This window comes from Orcinus orca, chromosome 19 (assembly GCF_937001465.1).
Source record: "Orcinus orca chromosome 19, mOrcOrc1.1, whole genome shotgun sequence".
In the NCBI taxonomy this organism is placed as follows: Eukaryota; Metazoa; Chordata; class Mammalia; order Artiodactyla; family Delphinidae; genus Orcinus; species Orcinus orca.
Window position 1 is genome coordinate 37,646,735 of NC_064577.1, and position 22,859 is coordinate 37,669,593.

General features: G+C 40.9%; 1 protein-coding gene across 13 annotated transcripts in view; it reads left to right on the forward strand.

The window, feature by feature from the left end:
- Positions 1 to 22,859, forward strand: part of KANSL1 (KAT8 regulatory NSL complex subunit 1) — a 175,165-nt gene that overhangs the window by 143,197 nt on the left and 9,109 nt on the right. For 8 of the 13 annotated variants that reach the window (XM_049701416.1, XM_033438977.2, XM_033438975.2 and 5 more), the window contains 4 exons: positions 10,216 to 10,387; positions 18,851 to 19,033; positions 19,513 to 19,701; positions 20,037 to 20,185. In XM_049701416.1, the coding sequence (XP_049557373.1) occupies positions 10,216 to 10,387; positions 18,851 to 19,033; positions 19,513 to 19,701; positions 20,037 to 20,185 (693 nt within the window). Of the gene's footprint in view, positions 1 to 9,535; positions 10,182 to 10,215; positions 10,388 to 18,850; positions 19,034 to 19,512; positions 19,702 to 20,036; positions 20,186 to 22,859 lie in introns of those variants that run through there. The other 5 variants (XM_049701421.1, XM_033438978.2, XM_049701415.1 and 2 more) reach the window with 3 other exon arrangements.

Genomic DNA, 22,859 nt, shown 5'->3' on the forward strand with positions numbered 1-22,859 from the left:
CGTTTTCTATTTCTTAAAATCTCATTCTAAAATTATGAGTAGATGAAGTAGATGTTTTTAATTAAGTATGCCAAAGTAAATATAAAATACAGAAACTTTATTTGCAACATTGATTTACTGATCCCATTTTGTTTCAAACATAGTCTGAATAAGTTTATAGGGAAATAAACTAATAAAAGGTCAGTCAGCGACTTCCCTGGCGGTCCAGTGATTAAGACTCTGTGTTCCCAGTGCAGGGGGCATGGGTTCAATCCCTGGTCAGGGAACTAAGATCCTGCATGCTGCACGGTGCAGCCAAAAAAATAATAATAATGAAATAAAACAAGTAAAAACAAAAAAAAGGTCAGTCAAATGATTGTACATTTTCTTTCATTATCTTATGTATTTGCATTGATTGTTTTAATTGCTGTGCACATACACTTGATTTTTATGTTGCATATACATACTTAATATCAGTGTACTTGGCATTTTAGATGCCACATAAGAAGTGATGCCATGGTTTGCTTAACCATTCCACAGTTCATTTTTTACTATTATATACCAAGTGAGCCATGAGTGTTTTGGCACAAATTTCAGAATCTCTACCTTTTTCATTATCATCTTAGACAAGTTCCTTGGGGGTCTACTTTCCAAGAAATATTTACCAAAGTCAAAGAATTTACTGTTGTTAACAGTTCTGCATATTGCAGGTTTAGGCTATTTTAAGATTGAATCAGGTAGTACCATCTTCAGTATTGTCGGTGATTTTTGCCACTGGTAATGCTTTTGACTTTAACAGTGATTCCTACAGTTACCAGAGACTCCTCTGTTCAGATTACCCAGACTCCATAAATGATTTTTAAAGTTTGTTTGAATCAAGATACAGATAAAGTCCATACATTCCAGTAAGTCTTTTAAGTCTGATTTTATAGGCTTCCCCTTTATTTTTTTCCTTGCAATTTAAAAAGGTTTATGGTGTGCTTGGATGTTGTTTTGTGTTTTCATTTAGCTTGGGTTTTGCAGTTTCTTAAGTCTGTGGATTAGTGTCTTTAATCATTTTTAGCACAAACTGAACCATTATTTCTTCAAACATTGCCCTTGCCATATTCTCTGTCTTCTTCTCTCCTTATGGACCTCTGATTACAAGTATGTTGGATTTGATCACCGGGCATGTGCATTCTGTTCTGTATTTCCCTGTTATTTTTTTCCTCTGGTCCTCAATTAATCTATCTCCCGGTTCTCTTATCCACACTTCTGATGTGTCTAATAACGATGCCAAATTCGTTTTGAGTCAATGTTGGATATTATATATTTAAAAGATTTTCGCAGCTCTGATGCTCTCTTTCCCCAGAACAGATTCACCTTCCCCTGCTAGGCATATAGAATGGGAGCCGAAAACGTGACTGCAGTTAGGCACTGAGCTGAGTTGCAGCTAGGTTATAGTTTTGTTTGTTAGTTTGTTTGTTTTAACATCTTTATTGGAGTATAATTGCTTTACAATGGTGTGTTTCTGCTTTATAACAAAGTGAATCAGCTATACATATATCCCCATATCTCCTCCCTCTTGCATGTCCCTCTCACCCTCCCTATCCCACCCCTCTAGGTGGTCACAAAGCACCGAGCTGATCTCCCTGTGCTATGCGACAGCTTCCCACTAGCTATCTGTTTTACGTTTGGTAGTGTATATATGTCCATGCCACTCTCACTTCGTCCCAGCTTACCCTTCCCCTGGGTCACAGTTTTGATAAGGCTTTGTTTCTCTCTGGTCCATTCTTAGGGCATAGCCTTGTTTCTTACTCCCATTTCCAGATGAGAACCTGATTCGATGACCAGTGCCCTTCCCCCTCATGTATCCTGAACTCTAACTGTAGTCTCCTCATCAAAGTGAGCCTGCCAGAATCTCTCTACTTTCCAGAGGCTTTCTGCTTAGCTTCTTAGCCTCCTGCCCATCACAGCTTCAGAATTTTCACAGCTTCAGAATTTTCCAAATGCCTTGGGAGCAGGAGTATCTGACATGTGTCATTCTTAGTTTCCTGTCCTTCCTTTTCACTGGGAATTTGGCTCTTCAGGTCTCTAAAGTTGTCCCTTCAGACCTACAAAAGCATCAGAATCTCTGCTCATTTCTCTGTCCCCAGAAGTGACCCTCTACCAAGGCACCAAATTCTAAGCATCACTCAGAATCACCCATTGTCCACAGGAAGAAGCAGCTCCACACTTCATGGTCCTACACACTCTCTGAAATCTTGACTCCTTGATAGTGTCACTGCTTTAGCATTTCTCTTGTATCTTAAAGTTGAGTTTGCTTTTTTTTTTTTAATCTGGACTTTCTAGTTCTCAGTAAGAGTGTTGGTTTGCTATAAACTATCCATCATACCCCTTTTCCTTGCAATTTATTTGTTGAGAAAACTGGGTTATTCCAGTTATTTATCCAGTGGCTTACATTTTTCTGATTATATCCCTGTGGTATAACATTCTCGCCTCTTGGCACATCTAACAATGTTTTTTTTGGATGTTGGGCGTTTAATTTTACGTGGTTGAAGTATAGGGATTGTATTTTCTTCCTTTAAAGAGGCTTTGTTTTGTTGGCAGGTAAGTTACTTGAGGTTCAGTTTTTCCTTTACTAGGGAGAGTGTAGAGTAGCCTACTTTAACTCCACTAGTAAATCAGGATCTTCTGGGGTCTTTTTTGAATGCTCTGTGCCACTTGGCTGGTCGCAATGGAGAAGTCTCCCTGCTTGTGTGAGCTCGGGGAACTGTTCAGTTTACAGCTCCTTCGTTGTTCTTTGCCTGACCTGATGGAGTTTCACCCTGTACATGGGCTTCTTAGTATTCAGCAAACACTCAAGGAAATCTCATGAAGATTTCTGGAGCTCTTTTTCTGTATGGCTTCCTCTTCTCAAGAATTCTGCCTCATAATTACCAGTCACCTGAGCCTCTGTACTTCAGTCTCTGGGAGTGTATTTCCTCAACTCAGTGAAACCATCACGCTCTGCTTAGAATCCCTCACCTGCTGTGCAGTCTGCAGTGTGCCTCCAGGCAGAAAGCCAAGGCAGTCACAGGCTACCTCATTTGTTTCTGTCTTAAGCTGTGTGTTGTCCGGTTTTCTAGTTTATGGCTAAAGGATAAATATGAGCATTCTATAAGAGAAAAATGCCCTTTTATACTATTGGTTTACCCTTAAGTACAGTTTGTGCAGAAAGAAGCATGATTCATGTTACTTTATCTACCAATTTTCAAACAGTAAGTTGATTTCCTGCCATCTTCCAAGGGCAATCAATAAAGTCTTTGTGGAGGGGGGGTTGTATGATTATGAAGTCATCGACTTAAACATATTTGAGTTATTCAAGCCATTGAAATTCTTTTCTATGCTCAAATTGTCATTTTTGATTAGTGGAAGCCTCCTCAAGCTTGCTGTTGAGTTTTTTGTTTTTTTTTTTTTCCTTTTTGCTGTTGAGTTCTTTTGACTGCAGTAGTCTTGAGACCTTTCTTCTCTCTCACCATTAATATTTAATGGGAGCCTGTGCGTTGAAGTTTACTAGGAGGGATAACCATAATTTGAGCTGCATGGTTCTCAATGATTTTTGACCCACCTGCCCACCCCCAAGAAACATTTGACAATGTAGTCATTTTTGGTTGTCACAGAAGGTGGGGAGGAAGGTGTTACTTGCACCATGAGTAGAAAGGTCCGGGAAGCTGCTGCTTATTTACAGTGCACAGGACATCTCCTCCCAACAAAAAAATTATCCAGCTCAAAGTGTCAGTAGTGCTGTTGTTGAGAAACCTTGACATATACTAATTTAGCTAGCATTTGTGTAGTGTTTTAATAGTTTGAGAAATCATATTACATTTCCCACAATCCCATGAAATTGGCATTATTGATCCTTTAATAACAGATGAGTAAATTTGAGGAGGTCATACAACTAACAAGAAACAAGAATTTGATATCGATGATCTTTATGGTTGATGTCTTTTTTTTTTCTCCCCCCATTATAAGTGAAGACAGTGTACTTTGTATGACTACAACAGAGTTGAGACCAGACACTGTTCCAAGTGATATTTATTCTCAAAACAGCCTTATCAGATAAGCAGCTGTTATTATGGATGAAGCCATTACTTAACTTGTCTAAAGTTATACAGCTAGTAAGCAGCAGAGTTAGGGCTCAAACCCAGACAGCCTGGCCCCATTGCCTACACTTTTTTATTTTTTGCGTTACACGGGCCTCTTACTGTTGTGGCCTCTCCTGTTGCGGAGCACAGGCTCCGGACGCGCATGCTCAGCGGCCATGGCTCACGGGCCCAGCAGCTCCGTGGTGTGGGATCCTCCTGGACTGGGGCACGAACCCGCGTCCCCTCAATAAAGTCTTTGTGGCCTGCCGATGGACTCTCAACCACTGCGCCACCAGGGAAGCCCTGCCCATACTTTTAACTACTGTATGTTGCCACATAATTTTTCTTTTACAGTTTAAACATGTTTGTTTTATCTTTAAATCTTTAATACCTTTGGAATTTATTTTGATGTGAAGTAGGAATCCAACTTCTTCCCACCCCCTAGACCTTGATTTCCCTGATTCATTTATTGGAAAAGTCATCTCCCCCGACCCTTTTTTTAGTTAATTCATTTAGAAATATTGCCTGTGTTAAACATTAAATTGTCATGTTATATATATTGGTCTATTTTTTCTTTTTGTTTAATTAATTTTTCTGTTCCTTAACCAGTAGCATATTTTTTTAAATTACTGTAACTTTTAAAATGTGGTAGGGCATATCACTCCCGTCTACCTTTGCTTATCAGAAAATTTCTGGGAACTTTTCCCCTTGGCATTTATTCTTCCAGTTTGTAGTTTATTTAAGTTACATTTGCCTCTTCTCTCTTCTGTACCAAAAACCTACTGAGTTTAAGATTATAGATTAATTTGTAGAATATTAATAATTAATAGCTTTAAGCTTTGTGCTTAAAATTTCTAGTTAAACTTATTCCAGTATTTTTTTTATTGTTGTTATAGTCAAGAATAGATAGACTCTTTGGTCACTTGTATGTTTCTAAATAAAAGTTATTTTTAGGAAGATGACACTTGAGAAAAACACCTGAGGTGAGGGAATGACCATGGAGCTAATAGAAGAGCCAAGTGCAGGGGCCTGTGATCAGGAAGTTTGCCTGTCATTTTGGGGAAGGAACAAGGAGGTCAGAGGAACTGGTAGCGTGAGCTAGGAGAGAAGCAGGAAATGAAGTCAGAGAGGGGATAGAAGTGACAGATGGTATAGGGCTTTGTGTGTACCAGTGCCAGAACTTTGACTTTTATTCCTCATGAGATGAGCCATTGGAAGGTTTTGAGCAGAGGACTGGCATGGTCTGACTGAGGTTGTAAAACAAGATTACATCAACTACTGTGTCAAATAACTGGAAGGAGGGACAAGCAGGAAGACCAGTTTGGAGGCTATTTAAGAAACCCATATGAGAAAAGATAGTGACCGCAGTTGAGGTGGTATGAAGTGGTCAGATCCTGGATACATTTCGAAGGCAGAGACGATAGGATTTCATAATTGGTTTGGGGGTATGATAAAGGAGTTTAGGATGAGTCCAATGATTTACGATTGAGCAACTGGAAGTTGGGAAGAGTTAGGAGCTCAGTGTTAACTCACTAACTCTGAATACCTGTTAAGACATCTAAGTGGAGATGTTGAATGGGCAGTGTGAAATTGTATTAATTGATGTCCTAATATCAAATACTTTTTTTTTTTTTTTTTTTTAAGTGTAAGTTTAGATTGTTTATTTAAGATGTATCTTTTTTTTTTAAGATATCATTATATATATGATATATAAATTAATTATACAATATATCGTGTATTAATTATTAAAACATACTCTGGTAAATATTATATATTCAATATGAAACAGGAGGAAAGGGGGCAGGGCACAACCTTTAAAAGAATTACATAGCCCGAGGACACAACATAAACTGATTAGAACAAAATAGGTCCAAGATGGCGGGCGAGTCTACTTCCACTAGACCTTGAGCCTCAGTATACACTCATTGTAACACATCAGCAAGCTAAGCGACACACCCACAGGTGCCACGACAGTTCCAAGGATGACCATAAAGGTCAAAAAGTGGGTGGTGGCTCAATTCCTAGAAATCCCCACCCCTTCCCCAAAATAGCTGGAATACTCCTCCCACTCATCAGCGTATGAAATTACTCACCCCTATAAAACTAACAACCCCATACCCTGGTGCTGCCCTCGCCTTCTTTTTTTTTTTTTTTTTTTTTTTTTAATAGGTATACCTGGATTTAATTCTCACTTCTACCGCTTGGTAGCTGGATAGCCTTAGGCAAGTTTCATACCTCCCTGAAATTCACTTAATTCAGTCTGTAAAATGGCATAATAACTTATTATAGCATCCTTTTAGGAATTTTAAATCAGTTCTTGAAATAAAAGTACACAATATATAGACAAGTATGGATTCCTCAATAGATGTTTGACCTTTCATTTCTCCAGTATCCCACCCGCATCAAATAAAGAAAAATACTTTTTAAAATTTACGAATATTTCATTGTTGTAAAGTTAAAGCCATAAAAATAATCAAATGGCCTACTATCATACCATTAGAAGAAAAAAAAAAAAAAAAAGGTGTTCATGAGAGTTCCATATTAGAATACAAGTTTTCCTTAGGCACCTGTTTATGTATGCTATTCTGCTCTTTACAATAAATAATTAAATTTAAAAGACTTAATTCCTCACTTTTAAGACCTTATTAGTTTACAAATTACATATTGACCTATGCTAAATTTTATACCGACCCATGCTAATGAATTCAGTACAGAAAACAAAAAACACTGCACTCAAGCAAACTACATATATATATCCAGGAATAAATCCCACTTGCTCATGGTAGGTTGTTTTTATTTTTTTGTGGTTTTAAAAATAAACAAATAAATACATGTGTATAATTTGGCATCTTAATTCTGTGTGTGTATATTTAAAGTTGCCCGAACTGTCCTTCAAAAAAATTCCCCAAATTTATCTCTTAATAAATTAAGATATTTTTATATACTTCTAGGTTCTATTAACACTTCACAGTTTTTCATTCAAAAGTAAGGTTGGTGTGTAAGTATGTGTGCACATACTTTTTATCAGGTTTTAAATCAATTCTATTTTTCTAAGAGGACTAAAGAAATCTAATTTTTTTTTAATTCTGATGAAAACTCATTTTAAAAAAATTATTTATTTATTTATGGCTGTGTTGGGTCTTGGTTTCTGTGCGAGGGCTTTCTCTAGTTGCGGCGAGTGGGGGCCACTCTTCATCGCGGTGCACGGGCCTCTCACTGTCGCGGCCTCTCGTGTGGAGCACAAGCTCCAGACGCGCAGGCTCAGTAGTTGTGGCTCACAGGCCTAGTTGCTCCGCGGCATGTGGGATCTTCCCAGACCAGGGCTCAAACCCGTGTCCCCTGCATTGGCAGGCAGATTCTCAACCACTGTGCCACCAGGGAAGCCCTACAAATCTAATTTCTTTATGCTAGCACCAGCCATTTTAATTGAATAGAAATTATCTGTTCTTCAGTGTTTTTAAAGACTTAACTGAGGACACAAGACTAGTCTGAGCCCCTACCTTTATTTAAGGCATGTGTATTGTATTCTCCAGTTAGATAGAATATAAAAATTGTAACATTTAAACATTATAGAAATGCATAATGTGGAAAATGAAAGCTCTCCTTAATCTCCTCCCCACCATCATAACCACGTCAGTGGTTTCTTGCACATTCCTCTATCCTCCTTCTCTCTGCATCTCTCTACATGTTAGTGTTTTATTTGGATAACATTATTATGTCAAGACTATTTATTTTTATTTTAACTTGGCTGTGTGTATGTGTCTACACTATTGTATCTTGTATCCAGTTTATCAATTAACTAGTGCTTTTTTGAGGAGTTCTTATATGTTTGCATTTTTTCCTTTTTTCTCTTTATTAGGCCAGTCTTACAGTTTATCTAATTAATTGCTCTGTTCCTATCTAAGCCATTCTTGAGGTGGGTTTGGGAAGAGGGGGAAAATAAACTCCCAAAGAGCAGTTCTTAAATTTGCTGTTTCTAGCATGTATTTTTTCTTTTGGTAATTTCAGTTTTTATTTTAATCTTTCTCCTAGTTTGTTCCTCTTGCCATATCGTTTTTACTCTACATCCAGTCTATAAAATGGAATGCTGTGCATTGCCCACTTGGAGAGCTGATTGATGTCATGGGTTAATTTATGAGGAGAAAATATACCTCCCTTTTAAGATTTCTTATTCTGATTTTTATATGTTTTTCTAATCTTGTCAGTGTTTAAAGTTTTGGTGCCATTTTTGGATTCTGATTACCTAAATCCTCCCATTCATCTCCTGTGCAGTCTGTGGTCTTTGTCCCTGCCAACGTAGGCCCCTCTCTCTCTCTGCCTCAAAATGTTACCTCCCCCAGAAAGCCAGCCCTGGTTAAATAGGTTGCAAGAGGTATTTTTTCCCAAAACAGTACCAGTTAATGTCTACAGAAGTGTGTGTTTAGTTGGTATAATTTCCTTTCAAAGGCATCTACAATTGCAGCTTATTAGAATACTTTTACTTTAGCGTAAGTTGCCCAGTCTAACCTTCACAGGGCCTTCTTTGAATGCCACCCATCTATGTCGCTGCAAGAAGGAGGCAGTTGGGGAATGTTGATAAAGACTGCATTGTTCTCATATTTATCTTTCTTCTGTGCGTGTCTGTGAAGGCAAACAGCTTTCAAGAGTTGGGTGTGCTGAAACTAAATGCACCTCTCACAGTTGTTACAGAGTTTTGATGCTACCCTTTTGTCTTTATTATGATACTACCCTTGCTCCTAGCATCCCTTGTCATAGTGTCATTCCACAGACAAGTCCCTTCTTCTAGGACTGCATGCTACCCAGATGACTTTTTTGTGGTCATGATTTGGCAAATGCCAGACTTGTTCATCCTAACACAAGAACCTAGGGATCCTGCATTCAGCATGACCTGAAGTTTTCTCCTCAAAGCACAAAATCATAAAAATCCCATTTTGTTTTTAACAGAATTAAATCTTTTGAAGACTTAGATTATTTTTTATTGTGATTTATTTTCTGCGGTACGTGGGCCTCTCACTCTTGTGGCCTCTCCCGTCGTGGAGCACAGGCTCCGGATGCCGCGCAGGCTCAGCAGCCGTGGCTCACGGGCCCAGCCGCTCCACGGCATGTGGGATTCTCCCGGACCGGGGCACGAACCCGTGTCCCCTGCATCGGCAGGCAGACTCTCAACCACTGCGCCACCAAGGAAGCCCAACTGTGATTATTTTTGACTGTGGACTTAGCTGGAGAGGTATTTCTTATCCTGCTAACATGTATACAAAGGAAGTTTAATGAAAATGATTTCTATCCCATTGGAGTTAATCTAACACAAAGACTGTGGGTATGAACACTCACCATCCCAAATTCATTTTCATTACTTAAGTATGAGCTTTGTAACAGTAGATTTTTAGGCTAGGTTAAAGAGTAGCTAATGAGTTCTGTATAGTCCACGGAAATTTGCCGTGTCGTTTCAGGCCACCTGGAAGTCTTTTTATAGCAGGAGATGTGAAAAGAACAGGAGAGGTATGGTTTGTTATTCATTAGTATGGCTCTTAGGTGGATGAAGTTGCTGAAGAGGGCAAAGTCATGTTCCAGCCAGAAATCTGGAGCCAGCTATTCACCTTAGCAGATGGTGGAAAACCATCAAGGTGGTAGAAACATACAGGTTTTGTAAAGTGTTCTTGGTAAGGACCTAAGGGCTTCACATAACTTGATGTCTTCATTGGAGAAGAAGCAGGTTTACTTAATTACTTTGAAGGTTAATGTGTTGGAGAAATGGAAATCTTTTAACAAACTGGTCAGACTTTTTGTTTGGTGTCATATATGTATCTAGAGAGGGCCTTTTTTTTTTTAGCTTGCAGGTCACTTTTATTTCTTATTTTATTGAGGTATAATGGACATATAACATTATATAGTTTCAGGTGTACATCATAATGATTTTTTGTTTGTTTCCGGCCGCACTGCGCAGCATGCAGGATCTTAGTTCCCTGACCAGGGATCGGACCCGTGCCCCCCTTCATTGGAAGTGCGGAGTCTTAACCACTGGACTGCCAAGGAAGTCCCTAGAGAGGGCCTTTTGAATCTTTGGGATACTGAATGGGGAGCTGGGTTTTTATCAGACACTGAATTGTCAGTTTTGTCTGACTTTTCACAGGTTCACCGGAACAGCACAGTGCGCTCTGGCTGTGATGTGAACCCCTCCTGTGCACTGTGCGGCTCAGGCAGTGCCAGCACCACACCTCCAGAAATCCACTATGAAGCCCCTCTGTTGGAACGCCTTTCCCAGTTGGATTCTTGTGTTCACCCGGTTCTGGCATTTCCAGATGGTAAGAAAGTCTACATAATATAAAGTCTAATACGTGAGACTTAAAGGGTTCAAAGTGAAAGAAAGTCGGCCAAGATTCTGGTACAACTCCCAGGTACTGTCAAGGTATTGCTGTTAATAAAGTCTTCTCTTAGAATTTTGCAAATAGATCTCCCAGACCGGAATGTGCCACTAAAACTTTGCAGCTTGCTAAGAGAGAAATTCCCCTAACACTTCAAATGGTGAGGCTAGGACAGTTTCCTCCAGCCACAATGCTTGGAGCCTGGTCTTGTTATACAGAGTCTGTCTTAAAAAATGTATTATCTATGTGTGCCATGATGTAAAACAGCATGGGCAGCGCTGCTAAGTTGATCTACCTGATAAGCCTCCGTGTCTGCCAATTTTCCTTTTCCACCTCCCTTTTCATAATTGCTTTTCTCCCACTACGTGAAAGTCATTCCTCTTACCCATATTGAGTCTTGCTGTGGGTCTTGCCCCCCAGAGTATAAAAACCTTGGGCAGTAGGGACACCAAAGGAACCATTTCAGAGTTCATGGCTCCTGAAGAAGAATCCTGTGGGAATTAAGTAAAAAAAGTTTTGAATAAAAAATAATGAAGATGGAGGTACATTATTTTTTTGTATATAACTTAAGGCAAGATTCTCTGCCTTTTCTGTCACCTTAAAATAAATATTTAGAGAATTAATAACTTACACCTGAAACTAACATATTGCACGTCAACTGTACAGTATTTAAGTTTTAAAAAGAGAAAGAATTAACAACTGAAATTAGATTTTACTGTGACTGTAGTCTGATTGAATAAGTAGGTGTAAAAGATTTTTTTTAGTTAAGGTAAATATTATATATGTACATGCTGAGGTGTTGGTATAAATAAATATCTTTAATGCATGTAGTATGCTAGAAAATACAGCCTTTACAACTGTCTGAGTTTATGATTTTCTTAAAAACTGTATTTCGGAATTCCCCGGCGGTCCAGTGGTTAGGACTCAATGCTTTCACTGCTCAGGGCCTGGGTTCAATTCGTGGTCGGGGAACTGAGATCCCACAAGCCTCGCGGTGTGGCCAAAAAAATTTAAAAATTTAAAAAATAAAAAATTACATTTCAAATGGTGGGGGTACATGAGCAAAAATGTTGAAAACTGTTCTGTAGACTACAGGAAGCCAGTGTTTTCATAATCTGGATTTGTTTCACTGATTAGCAAATAATCTCATGATCTGGCCCCTCTTGAATCACTGTGTTATTTTATCTGTGTTATGGCTTATATGATGGCTGTTTATGACCTTATTTTCCATTAGTTAAATTTTAAGTTCTCTCGGGATAAGGGACCATGTTTTTCTTCCTGCTCTATCCTTCATAGCACCTTACAGATAGTCTGTACAAGTTTTTGAAAGGAGGATAACTAAAACAGGAGTCTGGGGAATGTGAATTATATGGGATGTAAGATTTACTTATTGGCATGAGAAGAAAACCCAAGTTTTTTCTAGCATCAGTAGTATATTATCTTTTTCATAAAAGGGCAGATACTAAATAATTTAGGCTTTATGGATCATACTGGCTAGGTTTAGTCTATGTTGTAACTAGGCAACTCTGCCCATATAGCACAAAAGCAGTCGTAGACCATGTATAAGCAAGTGGGTGTGGCTATTTCAATAAAACTTTATTTATAAAAACAGTCATTACTGATAAACTATCCTGGAGAATCCCATCTTCTAATTGATCAAACATTAGATGACTGTAATCCCCTCATTCCTTATCTGTTCTTCAAATGACTGGATTCTTTCTTGGTCACCTAAATCTGTTGAGCTACTCCAAGCCTTACTATCATGACTCCCTTCAACTGTAAGAAAGGCATGGTATAATATTCTTGCTGCCACATCACTTCTAGTAAGAGTGGAAATATTTAGAGAACTTGAAACATATGGTTAGCAAGCTAGGCAGGGGTTTAGGTCAGGAGTGGTGGAGCAGTAAATAAACTTTAGAACATGATGAGTAGAAAACACTACAACATCCTCCTCTGTACTTCAGATTCCAGAGTCATTGACATTTACCCTTTCTTGCCATTTGGATTATAACTTACATAACTTAAGATAATATTTATATAGTGTTTTATAGTTTACAAGCACTTTTCTTATACTTGTTTCATTTGCTTCTCTCAGTAATCTTATAAATTTACTTCAGTTTTACAGATCAAGAAATAGGCTTAGAGAGGTTGTGGTTTATCTCAGGCTACATAGCTAATGTAGAAGGCTCCAGAATTCAAACCGAGGTCATCTGATACCTGTCCTTCTTTTCACTATAGTTCATGTTTCTCCCCAGCCAGGATATTAAGAGAAGTCAGGTTTCTACCTGTTTCCAGACTCTAGCTACAGACAGAGACACCAGGATGATTTGGGAACATTTCTTGAGTTACTCTCTCAGGATTACAATATTGAATTGTATGGTCTCATATTTGAATAAAGAAGGCTGAAGCCTATAGTTATATCTGATTCTGATAAGGTCTCTTCCATACTCATTGAATATCAGTTGATAAATATGTTGATCATTCCTTTGTCAGCAGTATTACCATGTATAGTTGTGAATTCTGTCTCCCATCCCCTGATCAGATATGCCCGAAACACCTGTCTGGCGTCTCCTGTTCCATCATTCAGCATCTCTACTAGGAGGTACCCATTCCCTATTAACACTTTCTGTTCTTCTGACTGCATCGTATCTATAAATCTGACTGCTGCCCTTACACTTCCCCACTCCATTCCATTCCAAGCAACTATAGGTAGCAAATGAGGGGGAAAGGAAGGAGACCCCTTTCTATGGTCTATGTGGTCTTCATTTTCCTGCCTGCCGTTTCTCTGTGTCTGTCTTGTCTCCCCCACCACTTTTTCCCCCTCCTGCCTTTCCCCCTTCTCTCCCGTCTCTCTGACAAACACACACACACACACCCCTCCTAACCATGACATTGGAGTTTGGACAAGCGAGTTGGTCATTAAACTCTACTTATGAGACTGTACAGGGGAATAGTATATATATACCAAGTAGAATGATTAACATATCTGCCTGTGGATAAATTAGACTTTCTGTGGGTTGATTCGGGGACCTAATTATTGTATCTAATATTGTGACTATCAGGATAATTTTGACTTGATCCAGACAACTGCCACATTCAGAATGCTATCTATTTGTAAACTGGAAGATTCCCAGGGCCACAAAGATGGGAATAGCGCCTCCTAAAGTATTGAGATGCCCCAAATATCTCTGTGTAGAATAGTGAGTAATGGTGAAGACTAGCAGCCAGCACCCTGTGTGGGTCAGACGTGCTCCACACCTGACTTCTGCGCCACCCCTTTGCAGCCTCTTCTCTAGACTGTATTTAAAGACGGCGGGACTTCCAACTTTTCATTTTCGTGTAGAGTTTTACTAATGTTTCCTAACCAGTTTGTGTACTTTGTGAGGATGGGAACCAACTGCAGCTCTTAATCTTAGAGTTCTGTCTTCCATCTTGCCACACCTCAGCCGCTACCATTAATTTGAGGAACTACTGCCTGACTGGAAGGTGGAGACATTAGGGTGTGATAACCCTTTAGTACTCCAGAAAGAGGAGCTTGTTTCCTTATTACCTCACTTAATCAAGCCAGTTAATCCTTAGCTTGAAACGTAGAGGATGTATATAACCTTGGGGAAAAGAATGTTTAGATTTAGGTTTGTGCTTAATAAGAGCACCACCTGCTGGCTGTGAAGATCAATGCTCTTTTGAGAGAGCTTGCCAAGACAATTAGCTGTATACATGAGGCCACTGCACCTTACCAGCAGGAGGAGGAAGTGAGCATTACAAAACACCACAAGAAAGTGTTCTTGAGAAAATGGTGGAAAGTAATGAGTAAAACAGGTTAATCTTGGAGTGTCAGACCCTGGTGGGCCTGAAGTTAAAGTCTTTTCATTTTGTTTGAGGAAATAGTAACCTAAGATGATGTTTCCTGTCATTGATCTGCATTTCAAGGATCTGCACCTTCCTGTTTGATAATATACTTTAATAGCCATTACCTATGCAGGCATGCAGTGTGTGGAGTCCTCTAGCTGAATGGGTCCCTACTGTGTTCTCTTCCATTTTTACAACTCTTTGCTTACTTTCAGGTCCTCTATATCCAATCTGTTTCAGAGTTGTAGCTCTGTAGATCCCAGGTGTGTTATTACTCAGAACAGGAACTCAGACCAGCAATTCCTAAGAGATCATTTTTGTTCACTGACTGGGGGGTTTAACTTGAGTTTCTCTTTACTCATATAAAAGCAGTTAAAACACAGCAAACTTCTAGCAGCCTGAGTCCCTTAAACAGTTTGTTATTGTCCCTAACTGCTTACTCAATGGGCTTATAGGGGAAATTGCTCTTGGTTCTGCTTAGTACCTCAGCTCCAGAGCACAAGGCAGTAGTGGTCTACACTGTGCCAGCTTCCGCTTCAGAGCATTTAAATGAGGGGAGGGGATTAAGAGTGGAGTTTAAGTTGAAGACTCATTGATTTAACATGTTAGAGTTGAGAGATCAGTAGTCATCTGGTCTAGCAATAACATATAAATGTCTTTTCTCTCGTGCTTAACTCGATTGATGTTGTCTGTATGGATTTAATTAACTAGTTAATTATTTGAGATGGGTCTAAGGTCTTGGGGTACAACAGAAAGAATGTTGCGAGTAGCCTGTGCCTGCAGCAGACAGAAGAGGAGAGAGCTAGAGCATGTGTGCTAGGATGTTACCAGCTCTGATCAAGTCTTGCTGCCTCATTTTACAGATGAAGAAGCTAAAGCCCAGCTAAGTGATTTGTTCTTGTTTTCTCCTACTCAGTGATGGGACGAGGACCCGTGTCTAGGACTACTTATTTCCACCATAACCATATCCTATTTCCTTTTCTCCCTGGCTTAATTTTCAGGTTTGGGAGCACAGTGACTGTGGAAAATAAAAGGAAAAGACAGTGAAACTACTATGCTTTTGTAGTCCCATTAAACAGCCTTTGCAGGCTTCCTTGGCAGTCCAGTAGTTAAGACTCCATACTCCCAATGCAGGGGGATCGATCCCTGCTCAGGGAAGATTCTGCATGCTGCGTGGCATGGCCAAAAAAAAAAAAAAAAAAACCAACCTTTGCCAAGGGGGAATAACTCTCCTGCTGACCAAGGGGTATCCTGGGATATAGAGGAGGTGCTCTTCCACTTCTTGAGCCTTCTTTATACCTTCAGGCTCAGCCCAGCTTTCAGAATTCCTCTAGACGATGCTTTATTTCCTATATACTTTTCCCCAACCACTCTGAGTTAGAGCAAGGAATTTTTACCACTAATACCTCTAAACTTAATTCTTAGTTGGGAAATCTTTTTTTTTTTTTAACATTTGACCTTTGGGGGGTGGGAAAATCAAACCATTTTATTGAGGGCCTTGGGTGGGATCTAAGGGCTGGGAGTACAATGAGCTCTGATATCGTTGGCCTGGCTGAAAGCTGATATATTTGTGTTAAGGTTTGGGATAGGTGAATTTGTTTTTAAGTGTAGAAAAGAAAGAATGATTATGGGGAAAAATTTCAGGAGATAGCACTGTTCCCAGAGATGTATCTTGTTCTTTGAAGTGTCATGAAATACATGGTCTATGCTATAGGAAGGAGTTTCTTTTTTACACTGCAGAACTCTTTTGAAAAATATCCTGTACTCTCCAGTTCCTTGGGAATAATTTGAGAAATATCAGATTTCACCCCAGGATTAAACTGCTCCATTCTCTGGGCCAAAGAATAATTTCATGGTGTAGTGGCTAAGAGTATAGGTTTTAGGATTTTACAGACCTGAGTTTGAATGTTGCTTGTTACATACTAAACTGTGTAACCTTGACAGTTAATTCACCTTTCTGGATCTGTTTTTTAGCTTTAAAGGGAGCATAGTAATGTTTACATCATGGAATTGTTACGAAGATTAAGTGCCAGCCACAGTATAATGGGTTTAGTAAATGTTCATTTATTCCCCTCTTCTTTGCCCCCCATTCCTAGCTCAGATTAAGCACATCAGATTAAGCTATCCTCCCTGGGCACCAAAACCCCAATAATGTTTAGAAAATACACTAAATAAACCTCTAACAATTCTGAAAAAAAGAAGGCATGCCATTGGTGAATAGAGTTTGGAGTGATTTTTGAAAGCTGGAAAACAAACAGGATAACTGTGAAGAAATAAAACTAGAAAAAAGGGAAGCCCAAAGCACATGCTTTTGAGTAAACTCCTATGGGGTAGGAGCTGGTAGGGGAAGGTTCTTTGCCCACAGTGAAAAAGGACACAGAACTAAGGATGGGACCTGGGCATTTGCCTGGGTGATAAGTTTGGACTTGTTTTGGAATATAGCTAGGTTGGATTTTTCCCCTTTTCCATAAAGCGGTGGTGTTTCATTCTTTGCTACAGCAGCGGGTATGAACTCAGGGGCTGGGACCTTTTTTTTTTTTTAATTTGTTTTATTTATGTTAGTTTTGGCTGCATTGGGTCTTCGTTGCTGTGCCTGGGCTTCCTCTAGTTGCAGCGAGCAGGGGCTGCTCTTTGTTGTGGTGCAAGTGTTTCTAATTGTGGTGGCTTCTCTTGTTGCAGAGCACGGGCTCTAGACATGTGGGCTTCAGTAGTTGTGGCATGTGGGCTCAGTAGTTGTGGCACACGGGCTTAGTTGCGCCATGGCATGTGAGATCTTCCCGGACCAGGGCTCGAATCCACGCCGCTTGCATTGGCAGGCGGATTCTTAACCACTGTGCCACCAGGGAAGTCCCAGGGGCTTGGACTTTGACTATGTCCCAGGTAGTTAATGATTCCCAGGAGGAACTGGGAGCTAAAGAGAGATGTTCTGGTCTTCAGATTAAAAAGGACCATGGAAAGTTTTTCAGAACCCTGAAAAAAGACCCACACCTATATCCATGGTGGTGAAGTTTCAGAATGAGACTATAAAAAGGAAAAATGTAAGTTTCAGATTGCCACTAGAGGTTCTACCCAGAATAATAGGACAAGAAATAGAAATAAAAGGCATACAAATTAGAAAGTAAAACAGCTTTTTGTAAGTGACATACTTGTGTATGTAGAAAATTCTAGGGACAACACAACAACAAACAAAAACTTCATAATGGATTTAGCAAGATCACAGGATATAGGTCACTATATTAAAAATTACTGTATTTCTACATACTAGCAGTAAACAATTATAAATTGAAATTTTTAAAAGTGCTATCATGTATAATGTCATCAAAAATATCAAATTAACAAAATATGTATAAGAACTGTACAATGGGGACTTCCTTGGTGGTCTAGTGGTTAAGACTCCACACTCCCAATGCAGGGGCTCAGGTTTGATCCTCGGTCAGGGAACTGGATCCCGCGTGCTGCAACTAAGAGACCTGGTGCAGCTAGCTAAATAAGTTAATTAATAATAAATAACTTTTTTTTTTAAAGAACTGTACAATAAAAACTACCTAACACTGATGAGAGAAAATTAAAGAAATCCTAAATAAATGGAGAGGTGTACCACGTTCACTGATTGAAAGACTCAGTATTAGAGTTCTCCCCAAATTGACCTATAGAGTACCACAACAAGCTTTTTTCCCCCAAAAAAAAGTTTAAAGGAAGAAACAGAGCACCTACAAGTGAATGAGTCAGATTCCATCTTATTGGTGACACTGTAGTAATAGCTTTAAAGTCTGAGAGAAAACTGGTTTTAATCTAGAAATACTATCTCTAAAGAAATTACTCAAGGCCACATTCTTAGGAAAATAAAAGAGGAAACTAACAAAATGGAAAGATGCAAGAAACAGTGGTGAACCCCCAAAGAAGGTTAAAAAATTATAATTAAGTCTAAAAGATTAATTTACGATATTGAATATTAACTAATCCACTTAAAAACCTAGGTAATCCCCAGGTGGGAGGTGGTGAGGGTCTGGAGGAAGGAGGGGGGAGAATAGTATAGTTCTTATTTAGGGGAAGATGTAGTACCCAGTACAGTGTCTGATAAAATAATAGACGGTAAGTAGTTGTTGAATGAATATATCCTGATTAACTTTATGTTGATAGAAAGAAGTAGGTCGAAATATTTCAGTTTCTAGAAGAATAAGAACAGGATGTTTATCAATCTTTCAAACCAGTAAAATTAACAGACTTGGTGGAACACAGGAACAAAGAAAAGTTCATCAATCTAACAAAAGGTGTTTTAGATTTTTTTTGTTTGGAACTTGCAAATAAAAGGCAATAGTGACTTGTCTGTGAATAAAAGAATGACCTTCAGTAAATTTCCAATAAACAGATCTTCCACTTGACAGTGCTTGCCCTGCTTGGGTCATCCTGCCACTGGGTAAATAAAAGAAGGGTGCAGTGTGGGTCTTGCTCACCGGTGACCTAGAGTTGCTGTGAACACGCCTCACTTTGTGAGAGAAGAGCCCAGAGCCCAGGTGTCTGGACTAAAACCGCAGTGTTTTGTGTTTCTTGCAGATGTTCCCACAAGCCTGCACTTCCAGAGCATGCTGAAATCTCAATGGCAGAACAAACCTTTTGACAAAATCAAACCTCCAAAAAAGTTTTCACTTAAGCACAGAGCACCCATGCCAGGCAGTCTCCCTGATCCAACTCGTAAAGACAGGCACAAGTTGGTCAACTCCTTCCTGACAACAGCCAGTAAGTTTCAGGGGTCCAGAGAGTCCTCCAATTACTTTCCTATTCCTTTTATGTTCTTAGGTTACTGGTATGGCTATGGCACTGTGTCGGGGTTGGGAGAAGCAGTTGACTGATGTAAATTCAGCTCACAGTCGTCTTTTCCTACTTGTCTTAGATGCTCTCGGATGGACTGTGAAAGCTATTCCAGACACCATGTATCTTGGGGCTCAGTGAACAGCCACCTGTTCCATGGCATTGGGTCCATCTGTGGGCAGGCTGTCTTCTGTAGTCTGGTGTCACTTTTTTCTGGTTGAGAGCCCTGTGGGCTTCCTGGCCTGTTTTGGCCAGTGTGTTATTTGCCAGAAGCGTCAGTCCCAGAGGACTGTCCTGCTGCCCTGGGTGTCTATCACTGACCTAGAGAGAACTCAAGAGCTCGGAACTCAAATAAGAAAAGATTGAGAGGAGGTGTTTCACAGCTCTTTTTCTGTTCCCCTCTTCAGAGCTGTCCCATCACCAAACCCGGCCTGACAGGACCCACAGGCAGCACTTAGACGATGTGGGGGCCGTGCCTATGGTGGAGCGAGTGACAGCGCCCAAAGCAGAGCGCTCGCTCAACCCGCCGCCACCCGTGCATGACCCAAACCACAGCAAAATGAGATTGCGAGACCATTCATCTGAGAGAAGTGAAGGTAGGGCCAGGCCCGGCACCTCTGCCTTCGTTTGCACCTGCTCAGGGCTTTCTGGGGCAGCCTGGGCTTCTTATAATTGCCCTTAGCTTTGTCCTTCACTTTCTAGGAAGGCAGAGTAGAGGGGCCCTACTGCTTCTAAGTGTAGGTCACTTCTTACTCTGTAGCAACCTCTGCTCCATCCCTACCTCCCGTCAACCAGTTTGCTTCATCTTTTTATCCTTTAGGCTTAGAAAGCATTTTTGCCTTTACTGCATATTGCTGGCATTCCTGTCTTGTGCTGGAAGTAGAGCAGGTTGAGGTAGCCACGTCTTCCTCTTTTCTGTTGACTTCTGCAGTGTTGAAGCATCACACGGACCTGAGCAGTTCGAGCTACTTGGCGGCCACCCACCACCCACCACACAGTCCCTTGGTGCGACAGCTCTCCGCGTCATCAGACACCTCTGCACCCACCAGCTCTAGTCCACAGGTTACAGCCAGCACGTCTGTAAGTACCTGCGTGGAGTTGGACAGCCCCTCTGCAGTGACAGCTCGTTCCAGTGGGTCTGGAGGACAGTGTAGAGAGAGGGTTGTAAGGGCCAGGGCAGTTATGGGGACTCGACTCATCTTGGCGTATTTGTCTTTTTCAAGTCAAAGTGGTGCTATTTGATCCTCCGTTACATTGTTTTCCTTGAGTTGTTTTTCACAGTAGACATGGATCTGAGCTGAGCCAGCCATAGAAAGCTTGATGCAGAGACAAACTCTTGGGTGATCTATGACTATTCAGGATGCGTGGGACTAAGTTTCACACAGAACTCAACAGTATCATGACTCTAACTCTGTTGGGCTAAGTAAACATGAGAGGAGGGATAAAAGAGAGATGCCTGTGGGCATTGGAGACGTTTGATTTCCTTGTTTTTACTCTCCTGGGGAGTGGAGCTGGAGTGCTGAGAATAAACACTGGGTGTGTTAGGGTGCTTGCAAGGGAAGCGGGACATAGAGCCCATGTTTTTTACGTGTACAAAGCAGAATTACAGATCCAGCAGGCCACGCTGGCAGTACTGACATGTAGTATGCTCATAACGGCAGGCTCTTTGGCCCCTGATCCGCTTTTGCGGTACCACACTCCACCCCGAAAGCTGTTTGCATGGCCATTCCAGACATTAATATCATTCTAATGTTTTAATTACTCAGTGTGTGCCTCCTTGAACACATATACCTGTAGCTGCTTTGTGCCCACTAAAAGGGTCCTTTATATAGTAATGATAATAATAATGGAGATGGTAAAAAATAAAACAGTACAACTGTAATGTTTGTTGTGTCAGCGCTGAGTGCTACCTCATTCGATCCTTTAATGAATGCCCTTTGAGGCGTAGGTGGTATAAAAGATTCCCGTTTTGTTGGCAGGGAAACTGAGTCTTTCCAAGGTTAAGTAAGCTGCATAAAGTGAGGTGACTTGTGAGGGTGTAATTGTGATTCAGACCCAGGCAGTCTGACTGCAGAGCCAGTTCTCTTAGCATCACGCTGCACAAAGTGAGCCTAGGTTGGGGCATTACAGAGGTGACTTATACAGGTGCTTTGAAGCCCCTTCAGAGCTTATATCAAGAAACTTCTAAGCCCACAAAATGTGCTCACTGAGCTGTGATCAGGTAGGAATTCTTCACATTGTTCTGTCTTTACTCTTAAAAATCAGAGTCTTGGGCTTCCCTGGTGGCGCAGTGGTTGAGCGTCCGCCTGCCGATGCAGGGGACACGGGTTCGTGCCCCAGTACGGGAAGGTCCCACATGCCGCGGAGCAGCTAGGCTCATGAGCCATGGCTGCTGAGCCTGCGTGTCTGGAGCCTGTGCTCCGCAACGGGAGAGGCCACAACAGTGAGAGGCCTGCGTACCGAAAAAAAAAAAAAAAAATCAGAGTCTTTTCCAAATGACCTCCTTGTTCCTCCCCTCCCCACCCACAGATTTCCATAGGTGGTGTAGTATCTATCACTAACTCAGTTGTCCATTAGTAGGGGGTCTCAGAAAAACCAAACTATTTTAAAGAGGTGAATTCTAATAGAAGTCTTCTCTGAGACTTGGTGAGACGTCAGTATTTTTTCACCTGCCGCCCTCTTGTGCCTGGAGAATGTAAACTTAGGCCTGGATCACTTGAAATTTTTACTTATTGTCTAATGAGTACAAATTTTGTATATAGCACTGTGCTGACCCTTAAGGCTCTTGCTGCCAGATTTTTTCAGAGAATCTGGATTTATATAATAGCAAGAAGAGTGATAGGCCAGGTAGTTAAAATAAGGTAGAGAAGCTACAAGACACTGGAGAAATGGTGGGGGAGGAGAGGGATGGGGTGTATGTGGTAGTGCTTCCACAGAAAGCCACAAGAGCTGATAGACGCACCAGAATCGCCTCCATGGCCTTTTTTCTTTTCTTTCTTGGAAGCCCTGGATATTCTGATTTGGTAGTTAGAAGAGAGGGGGCCCTGAACCTGTTTCTTCTTTTTCAAATATACTCATCGTATGTCTGATGTGCAGCCAGGTGTGGGAACCACTTTCCATTCCCATCACCTGCCCTCCACCTCGTTCCAAACAGGAGAAAGTAGTTAAGTTAGATCAAATGAGTGCCTCATGGAATTGGGAAATCTAAATGTAGGGTGGGAGCTGGAGCCTGCTGAACCCCACAACCCGCTCCTGTCCCTTTGCCTTGAAGACACTAACAGCAGGCCCAAGGAGGTTCAGGGAAAGTACATTCCTGTTTCTGCCAGCAGTTTCACATTCATTCTTTTTTTTTTTTTTTTTTGTCGTACGCGGGCCTCTCACTGTCGTGGCCTCTCCCGTTGCGGAGCACAGGCTCCGGATGCGCAGGCTCAGCGGCCATGGCTCACGGGCCCAGCCGCTCCGCGGCATGTGGGATCTTCCCGGACCGGGACACGAACCCGCGTCCCCTGCATCGGCAGGCGGACACTCAACCACTGCGCCACCAGGGAAGCCCTCACATTCATTCTTGACCAAGATATAGGGAAAGCTATCTCTTGAGGCTTTCTTAAGGTACACTTCTTGTAGTGGGGTGTGTAAGTTCAGCAGAGATGTGGCAGAAGCCTTTGGGTATGAGGTCACTAATCCTCAGCCAGGCAAGACTTGCAAAAGTCTCTTCAGCCATTTTGGTTAACCAGTTACCCTAAATTTGTGAAGT